Raw genomic sequence first — 10,722 nt, 5'->3', positions numbered from 1 at the left:
TCTAGTTTTATTATTTCATTATATATTGAATTGACTGGTTCAAAGTCTTTTCTTCCTTTTTCAACAAAATGCCTTTGTAAAATAAATTAAACAACGGTTTTGTTTTAAGATATATTCAACAACATACCAAAAGCAAAATTGCTATTATTTAAAAAACAAAACGGCATAAATCATAAAAAAATGTTATTCAATTTATTTATTTATTATTAATATAAAAACAAATAACCTTGTTTTGTTAATCTAATATTGTACATGTTTTCATTATCTAAGGAAAACGTGTTAAATATAACTTTCATTTGGAGTTATTTATGGTAAAAATATTAACCTTGCCATTATATATTCATGTTGAATAATGAATATAAAAAAGATCCATCTAGCGAATTAAAAACAAAACAATATTTAAATGAAAATGACACAAAAATATGCATTTTTTTTTTTTTATAATGCCAATTCGAAAACTTTGAGCACAAAACAAAATCTACCTACAGCAATCTCTTACCACCAGTCAGTATTGGTTCATCGTCATTCTCTATATACACTGTAAATGTTCTACATACAGGCGTATAAAAATATTTACAAAAACACTTTAAACAGTGGTATAGATAAAAACATTAATAGTTGGAGTGGTTTATAATCTTCTATTTTATTTTTGTTTTTAAAAGATAAAGAGCATTTGACCCTATATCTGTGCTCCTTGTAATGTACGCACAAATATATATTATATATTTTATGATGTTGGAATTCAAAATCGTGCGGGATTATTTTTTTGTTTTGTTTTGTATTTAGGTGGGTTTTTTTAAACATTTTTCATCAATACCCTAAAACGGTACAATAACAATGAATTTGTTTTTAGTTATTTGTATATTCCTTTTAACGAAAACACTCAGATGAATATATTAAGATCATATTCCTAAAACAATAATTATACGCGGAAACATTTCATTTCAAAATATTTATCACAAAGTCCTGAAGAATTAGGATCCGTAGTCATATAACCGTTTTCATGCCCAAACATTAAATCTGTGCTCAAACTATCCCTCTTTTAACTCGCTCAAGTCTTATGACACATGAATTAACCGTTTTGTGAGGTTAAGACACAGGAACTAACAATAGGCTTGAGATCTCTTCAAAACTCATGGAAATTATTGAAAAACACGATGGATCTTAATACTTTAACACCGAAGCAAGAAATTTTAGCTTGAGCACAGAATCTGCGTTGGAGCATGATAACGGGTGTTTTGTTTTGTTTTTGGTTTTAATTATAAATGCGTGCAAAGATTTGATGATTTTATATAGTGGTGAAATATTTATACAAAAAAGTCATCGCTTAAATGACACTATGTACAGAGATAAACCATATGTAAGAACATCATATACAAAATATTTTACTGGACTTCTAAACAAACATAATAGAAAAAAACATGCAATATGCAAAAATAAACATATAGACATAAATAAAATGATTTAAAATTTGAAATATTACTGAGGAACAAAAGTAAAATATTGCAAAACATACCTTTAGAGGCAATCGCAAACAAAATCGGGAAATACTCGTGTGACAATTTTAAAGCTACATGTATAGGATGATATAAATTTTTAGCAAAAAAATAATTTGAAGGAAATTCAGCAGATATTGTAATAACAAATGTAGTAGATAGGCACGATAATCACATCTTTAAAATTTGTTTAAAAATTCATTAACCAAGTTATAATGATAAATCAGCAGATAAAAAAATCCTTGATCATAACAGCTGTTCCCCATAACAAAATATGCAAATCAGACTGCAATTCAATGTTGCTGAAACAACGTCACTTCACTTCCGCTTCCGGTAATAGAAGTTCGATATGTCATTGATACACATATATACAACGTTATACTTGTTTGTATAGTAATGCATATGTATTAATGCTCTCGCACTTATTTAAAGACGAGATCAGAGATTAAAGAATTTAAAATCCAGATAAAGGCTACGCGTTTATTGGTATTACTTTTTCCAAGAGCGAATATAGAGTTAGCTTTATGATTAATTTCACACTCTCATTTTTTCTTAGTCTCGCATTCATCACATTTTATTCCGTTTGTTTGTAGCGTCCGTCGATGAAGTGTTTCAGAGTACGTGCAATCACTTGTGCATGCGTTCATTGCCGGCTGAATATGATGAAATATGTTCAGCTCATCGAAATACGCCACCAACGACTTTGTTGTAGAATCATTAGAAATGATGTAAAATGCAGAACAAGGGGTACGTTCGGGTTCATTGCAAAGTATACTGAATATGTAGTTGCTACTTATAATTAGAAAAATCATTAACCCCACCTTTTTCCAAAAGAAAACATTATCATACGCTATGTTCATTATAGCAAAAGGTTTTTCTTACTCTGGCAATACTTCTTTATTTAAATTATATATATTAAGTATCACATGTGTAAAGGCTTGCAGAATGTCAAAAATATTTCTGAAAGAATCAGAGAATGGCACTTTGATGTTGAACAGGGGGACACAAGGACAAACACATGTTCGCTACATGGAGTTGTGTCTCAGTCGCTATCCTCGTCTTTGTCAATCAAGCCAAGTTTTTGTCCAATCCACTTGCATTTGGAGATAATTTCATCTTGCATGAGTGTGAAGCACATGGAAAGAATAGCCATTCCAAACATCACGTATATAGCGCCAAGGACGAGCTGTGCATGCGCTCTTGGATTGTCGAAATCTGTTCCCGGGACAACGTCACCAAAGCCGATTGTGCTGAGCGTGATAAAGCAGAAGTAGGACGATTGGAGGGTATCCCATCCTTCCCAGAGTCCAAACAACACGGCACCGCCAAAGATGTAGGTTCCTATGACAACCATGGTCACCGTAAGAGGAATAGTGATGCTGCTATCGATGTCATCGTCGTCATCGTCGTCGTCTGACTCGCTGTCATATTCGGGGTTTTTTGGTGGTGGGGTCCTTTGAACGACACTTGACCCGGTGTTTTTCATGTTCAGAGGAACGACCTTGACCCCGTTGTCACGTTGATCGTCAACCTTATCAAGGTTATCCTTGATGCTCGGGGGTTCTCTACGCACGTTTTGAGGGTTGTTTACAATGCGTGATTTCTCGCTCCAGTTCGGTGGCTCGCTTTCCGTTGGTTTGATCTTTACGACTTTGCTGGTTTTTTCCTTCTTCCTGCACCATCCACAACAGAAGATCTTCGCATATATAAAGCGGAACACATCCGCCAGAGCGTCCCCAATGTTAGCGAGGCACAACAACATTAGCGGTATACCAAGTACCGCGTACGCTATGCAGACCAATCTTCCCCAGAACGTTTTCGGAGCTATGTGGCCGTACCCTGCAACGAAAACATGAAAACCAGTTCAGATAAGGAACATATTATATCTAAACCAGGTAAAGTGATCTAGGAATAGCACTGTCAAAAGCGCGCAGATATTATAAACATAATTTGTCACAAATTAACTTCCTCTATAAGCATCAGTGAATAATTTGTCTATTTGCCCTACTTTTTGTAGATTACAAAACCAATGAGAAGTATTTTTTTCTTTAAGGTTGCAAGGTACAAAAACATCAAAGATTAGTTTGTCTTTTGCATTTTTGTTTATACGGTATACATGATCACTGATTGTTTTTAAGTTTGTAAGGTACATAATATCAATGATTAATTTTTCGTTTCCTTTTTTTCTGGGTGGAAAACCATAAATGGTACGTGCTAATTTTGCCTTTTTCTTTACTTTGTAGTTTGCCTTTTTGTATTAATAAGGTATAAAGGCACACTTGACATGTATGTTTTAACTTGGACTTAAACGGGGCACTATTCTTTATATTACGGGTAATTTTTAAACCATTTTTCTTTCGTCAATTAAAACGCATATCGTCCTTACGTCACATTTATCCAACCCATTCACAACTAATATTTCCCCATGTACGACAAATATTTTCCCCATATACCCATGTACAACTAGTATTTTCCACATATACCCATGTACAGCTAATATTTTCCCCATGTTCCCATGTAAAACTAATATTTTCCCCATGTACCCATGTACCACTAATGTTTTCCCTATATACCCATGTACAACTATTTAAAAAAATCAAATTATCCATTTAGCTACCATATTTTGATAATCAATACGTCATATGATATTTCAAAAACGATAATTCATATAAATATTCCATTGAATTTACCATCTCATTATTGTCCTGCCACCTGACTAGAACTGAAACTGACATGAAACATTAACAATGAATGTAGACCGATCAATATATCAACCTAGGTATAATGAATCTACGTACTGCTCGACTCGGCGTTAGAATACATTAATTTTTCTACATTTATCATCGGAGCATGAAACACTGAGTCGCCTATACATTATTGATTTCTGTATTTCAAAACCTATGTCGCCATTTTCCTTTTTAAATTAGCAGAGTCCTTGTAACAGAAGCCGCCATTTTTGATGTTATGTTATCTCTTCTGATACTGATACGATGTTTCACTACATGTTATCCAGTTGAACTTGACAATAATTTGAACATCATGAATATAAATTAATATTATTGTAATAATGACAAGCGTTTGTGACACCTGAAGTGATCGATTAATATCCGGCAATTCCAAAATCCATACAAGGTTATCTTGATTATCCTTGTATTACATAGTTCCTGGTCCATACAAATCAAGATTTCTAAAAGCAGTCCTTGTATTGGGTCATATTGATCATATTAACATGGTCCGTACTGCGCATACATATTTTAATGCATATTGTTTTGTTTTATACAGATAATGCTTTGCAAAGTTGTCAACCGGTTTGTTACTCCCTACACACTAAGTCAATAAAATGACTAAGTGAAAATAAGTGAAACATTTGTGTAAAACAAGCCACTGGTTAGATTAAAATATATCTTCACTATAACTTCAAAAAATTGTACAATATGCCCTAAAATTTCAATAATATATCGCGGCTTATTTCCATTTTCAATAGGGAATTTCAGGCTTGTTTTCGAAGATGACTTATTTTCAAGGCAATCTTATTTTCGATGTCATTTAAACAATAAGCCGTCAATGGCTTATCTAGTCCTTCATTTTTTCCCATGATCCCCGATTTGACTGCGAGGAAACTAGAGACGTTTATATACATGTGTTTGTTTTTAAAAATATAGAAATAAATAATTTGCTTGATTAGGGTAGGACGGGAAAATAGAAAAAAAAAGTCAATCACTCGAGGTATGTGCAGCCACACGACGCGATATCAACCAGAACAATGCATACAACAACATAACATGTGCTATTTGATGTTTAATAAACTAGAGACGATTTTTTCTAGAGAAGATTGTTGTTTTTTGTTTTCCCTATAAAATGAGATATCGTTGATTTAGTATAGTTATGAATCAAACCAGAAAACATAACTGTTTTTGATATATCACAAAACGTCAAATCAAAATCGTTAACGAGAATTTTTTACCACTAACACCAGGGCGACTCATCGATAATGTGCTGATTTGTTTGGTAATGACGCTTTGTATCTACGCAACATGAAGGCATTGTAGCGTGTTGCTTTCGTCCAGCGGTGAAGTAATCTTGTAAAACTTATTTTTCCAATCACACGAGCTTCCGTATGATTGCTTTATAATGTTTAAATATAACATACTGCTGTATTTCATATACTGTTCTAATTTGATATCATTACAAATATAATATTACCCATTATGACGTCAAAAGAACAATATGATGACGTAACAAGTTCACAACAAAGGCAACAATTATTTGTCGCTTTACCTTATTTTCAAAATATTTTTTATTTGAAATATTCCTAAACTTAGTCTCTCTCATAAGATACTGTGAGCCCTGCTGAGGTAACAGCTAACAAAATTCTGTTACAATGGAAACTAATTTGATATTCTCTACTTATCGTATCTGACCTTAAGGTGTCGTCGTAATGCAAAATACTTCAAGCAGAAAAGAGAGTAGATCAATAACTCACTTTTATATTTGATCTTTGAACAGTTCGACAGTAAGCAAGCATCACAGATTCTAGAATAATAGCACGGGAGAAATTGTCACGGCACTATGTTCAGAGAAAATTGCTTTTTGATACACAGTAATTGCAGCTCGTCTATCGCCTGATTGAACACCCACGTATTGGCTGCTTTTACGCTGTTCAAAGTATAAATTTAACGAAGAGCAATGACGACAGACAATTAATCTGATATTGGTCGTTAAACAACCCTCTACTCAATGATAGACATTTCATATAGTTTATTAAAGCTCTCCTCAGCCAATAATATCTCATCTCCGTAAAAAGAAATATGAAACGTCAGAGAGAATGTTCATCAAACGAAATTTGTTTTTACAGTGTAATAGCCTGCAACAGCTGAGGTCATACCAAAAAGAGACCAAAGAATACACCGCCGAAAGGAAGGAGGATGCGAGAAATGAGGAAGATAGTGACCCGAAGTGTGACTGTAGGGGGCAGCAAGCAGTTCTGGTTTGTTAAGTTTCCCCTTAACAGGACACACAGAATTTGAAGAAAACCTGCGATTCTGCAGATTAAATTAATCGTCTTTTCTGACAAAACATGCATTTGGATACAGCAGGTATATTTTCCCCGAACATAAAGATGCGTCAAACGAAGTAATACTAGTGCATCAGAAAGAAGTCAGAAAATTTATTTATAAAGTGTAATTATTCGCTTTGTTTTTTTGTCTTTGTATTTTTTTTTATTTAAAAGCATTTACAACATTTTAACATTTATTTCATGTTTTGGTTTATGTAGTGTGTTGACACGACAGACGTATCGAGTGCCTATATACTCGTCTTAAATATTCCTGGTGATAAAATCCAACCTGCAATGTAAACATTACATCAAAAAGTCGATACAGCTGACAATACAATACAATCGGCGTGGTCGACATAGGCAAACAATGTAGTTTAAAGATCCTTGTCCCACTGCACTACAGGTTTTTTAAATTATAGTTACCCCTCTTCAATTTCCTTTCGGATATAACTGTAGCACAATTGGGCCTGACACTTCCGTTTAAAAAAAGGTGGTTCAGTCGGTAAGACTGACCAATGTTCGAATCCCGGGCTAGCCCACCGGAATATGTTTCACCCAGAACACCATTGATAATTTTATACTTTGTTTATTTAAACTTTATTTTTTCATAGACGTGCCGCGATGTATTGTTTTCTTTTTAAAAGTGATTTATCAAAGCAGTGGTACGGGGCTCCTTAATAAGTGTGAGAGAAAGCATTGCCACATCAGTCATAGTAATATTTTAACGTTAAATGAAAGCAGACATGTAAAAGACGATTGGCCATCTTAGTATTCATCTTGGTAAATGAAAGATATGATGTTTTATAAATGAATGTCGCGTTCTACAAAATTCATGTATCGATTTAACACGAACAATTTCGAACGACAGCGAACTGAGACATTATATAAAATTGATTTGACGGCAACAAGCATTATATTGCACATCCAAATTACTGAGCTGAAAGTATGCCGAAAGGGTGAGTTTATGTCAATTATAATAATGAAAAAGAACGATCAAAAGAAGTTTTATTGACCTGAATAGAATGAACTACAGTGAAGGAGAAGAAAGGCTTAGTGGCAATGATGCAATGACATTAGTTTCCAAGTACGAAAATATCGATTCATTGCTCCGTGAATGAAATCAACATGATTACGATGTCCGTTTCATTTCATCTGTCACCACATGAAGAGAACTATATGGTGTATACAAAGAATTGCTTTCAAAACTGTATACGTGACATGAGAAAGCCCAAGTCGAAAGTAACAAGACATTCAATACTTTGTTAAATTCCGTAGTCATGGTTATAAGGAGTTTTTAACATGAGCTAGAATGATTCTTTATAACTGTGATTATATCAAGTAAAATTGATCCACACTAGCGACTAAATTGCAGAATCTGAACTTTTCTTGTTTGTGTTGTGTTAAGTGAGCGTTATAAAAGAAATGGCTTTCCTTTTCTGCTTCCACTTTCTCTGTAACACTTTGACCTTTAACCCAAATCGACTATTTGTAACCTTTAACTCGTATCAAAACCAAAATCGAATGCAATACAAATTATCGTTATCAACATCAAGGGGAAATGATCACAGGACTTCGAAGATATAAATTGATGATGAATATGGACAATTTTTTTAATCGCTGTTATGTTGTCATGGGAAACATTATATTACCTTGTGTAATGGAACTCGATGTTATTATTTTGTTCATTAGTGGTGTTCCTTGCTGTTTCGTGGTCAATTCCCCGCTTCTCAATTTGGGAACATACCATTACTTAGTTGACCTAGATTTACATGGTGGGTGTTGTCAATGAAGCAAAATAAGTCTACCCTTCCGGAAAACCTGGTCTTTTTCTCCTTGTTCTGTTTCAAGGATCGCTGTGTAAATATTTCTTTGTTCGTGTTTTCCCGATTTTTATCGATTTTGAGTTGCAATTACGATTTTGTGTATACTGTGTTGGTATTCTCCTGTTTTCATTTGATTGCATATGACAATGTGTACCGATTATCGATTTGAACTTCTAATTACGACTTTGTTGACTTTTCACTATCTCCCTTTTCTTGTTTACCGACATTAAGAGGGATTAAATCCATTCATCTGCTATGACAATGCTTCAATAAAGCCAGAATTAATGACAGAGAAACCCAGTCTTTAGCGGCGATAAATGGGGTAAAATATAACTTAAAGACATCTGATGGTAAAATCTGCTTCCAATGTATGACTTCTTTTTTAATTGTAGTACCCTATCTCTAAAACTTTAGCAAAACACACAAGGTACTTAAAAACGCTGGCAAAGTAATACCCTACCTTTCTAACACAATGGTGAAATATGAGTTTATGGCGCCAAACACTAGAAAAGTGTGATAAGACTACATCCTACACATTAGTATCGCGCTTAAGCATCAGCAGAACAGTTACGCATCGCAAAAAATATAACGAAATCAAAATTACATCGCGAAACCTTCTCTTCACTCATTATTTCATCTCCTTGATTAGGAATTGCATGAACCGTACACCTCTTTAAGCTCTCATCTTTCTAGCTATATATTTACCTTATCACGAAAAGATAAAAAAAAAAAAACAATAAAAAAAAAAACGTTTCCAAGGGTAAAAACATCGAAAAACAACAAATGCATGAAACAGAAGGTGTTACAATAGGATTTGTCTTTAAACAAAGACATAACGATTACATGAGCATAATACATTTACAAGACATACAAAATGGAAGAATGTAAATGCATCTATAACTAAAACAAAATAATCACATTGTGAAAAGATATATAAAAAAGTAAATAAAAATGGATCATCAAGGAGGAATTTTAAAATACATACACCTATACACATTGCATTAAGATAGGAGTCAAAATTGAAAATGAGTGACTGTTGTACTTTGTCTTTTAATGGTCAAGATTAAAAGGCAGAAAACAGAACGAACAAAAAGCATTGACCAAAGATATTTATATTATTTTAAATAACAGATTATAAAAGGATTCTTTTGTCTTGAAATAAGATACACAAAACCTTATTAACAAATTGGAAGCACACAGTTAGACCAACACGAAATTCGAAATATAGAATACGCCATTTTGTTCTACTCACCGATGGTAGAGATCACTGTGACGGAGAAGAAGAAGGCTCCGGACCAGGACCACTTGTACTTCGGACCGTCTACCAGTCCGTACGCTGAGCAGTTGCCTCCGTCGTATCCTATGTTTATACTGTTGTCGCGGTAGATTTGAAGGATTCCTTGGAGCTGAAACTTCAGCGTGGACTTGTCCGGATTGCCTTCGTAGTCTTCAACTAACTGTTGGATCTTTGAGAGCGAGTCGTTTTCCATGACTATGTATTCCTTGTATGTGTCGTAGCAGATTTGTTCCTCGTTGGACTTTTCAAGATGTTCGAAGATGAATCCTCCTGCAGCACAGTAGAGTGCCACCAAACCACACAGCCCAATGTGGGAGAACATTATCTTCATAATTGTCCGACACCATCCTCCCTTTTCTTGCTTACCCATGCTTGATAGTTAGTGATGTCTGTGATATAATTCCCCAAGTCCAATTATCGTCTTTTGGTTTGTAAACTTGACTTGATAAGATAATGATTACTTGCTTTTTGTCTCTTGTCCCCCGAAACGTTCTACATCCTGGCACGATCAGGCTACGGCTGGATGATGTGACAAACCGCAGCGCAACTCAATACACCTGGCTTTTACCTGCGCGTGCTGTTCCTGCCACCCAGCCACGTATCTATCTACGTCTGCTTGCCTCTCATAAGCGATTCGGTTGACATGGGACACCCTGGAAAACATCGATCGACATTGGTAGCTTATACAGGTTCTATAAATTATTAAATAATACATTGGAAAACATCTCAAAATTACTATCGATTTCAACATCTACCATACGACAATACTATGTTCTATAATAATACGTGTGCTCCTTGAACCGGACAGCATGACGGTATGTCATGGATATTTCAACGACCAATATTGCTCTGTCGAGTGATGTTAAAATACCTATGGAAATTGCCATCTACGAATCAATAGCAGAAACAATCCTGAAACGCTGAATGTGTCAGCACGACTCCGTCAATACATTGTGGCATTCAGTTTTGGTCTAGTGATTCTTGTTCCACTTCAGATAGCTGACGCTACAGTTGTCCCGGGATAAAGAACACTGCTTTCTGTGTGAACAC

General features: G+C 34.6%; 1 protein-coding gene across 2 annotated transcripts in view; it reads right to left on the bottom strand.

The window, feature by feature from the left end:
* Positions 1 to 1,437: 1,437 nt before the first annotated feature.
* Positions 1,438 to 10,722, bottom strand: part of LOC110454240 (TWiK family of potassium channels protein 7-like) — a 17,026-nt gene continuing 7,741 nt past the window's right edge. Inside the window, exons 1-3 of one of the 2 annotated variants that reach the window (XM_021503656.1) lie at positions 10,459 to 10,676; positions 9,628 to 10,325; positions 1,438 to 3,335 (exon numbers count right to left, since the gene is read on the bottom strand). In XM_021503656.1, the coding sequence (XP_021359331.1) occupies positions 2,539 to 3,335; positions 9,628 to 10,042 (1,212 nt within the window). In that variant the 5' untranslated portion in view covers positions 10,043 to 10,325; positions 10,459 to 10,676 and the 3' untranslated portion in view covers positions 1,438 to 2,538. Of the gene's footprint in view, positions 3,336 to 9,627; positions 10,326 to 10,458; positions 10,677 to 10,722 lie in introns of those variants that run through there. The other variant, XM_021503655.1, reaches the window with a different exon arrangement.

The sequence above is a fragment of the Mizuhopecten yessoensis genome, unplaced genomic scaffold (assembly GCF_002113885.1).
Source record: "Mizuhopecten yessoensis strain PY_sf001 unplaced genomic scaffold, ASM211388v2 scaffold7725, whole genome shotgun sequence".
NCBI lineage: Eukaryota > Metazoa > Mollusca > Bivalvia > Pectinida > Pectinidae > Mizuhopecten > Mizuhopecten yessoensis.
This window is presented reverse-complemented; position numbering and strand designations above follow the sequence as displayed.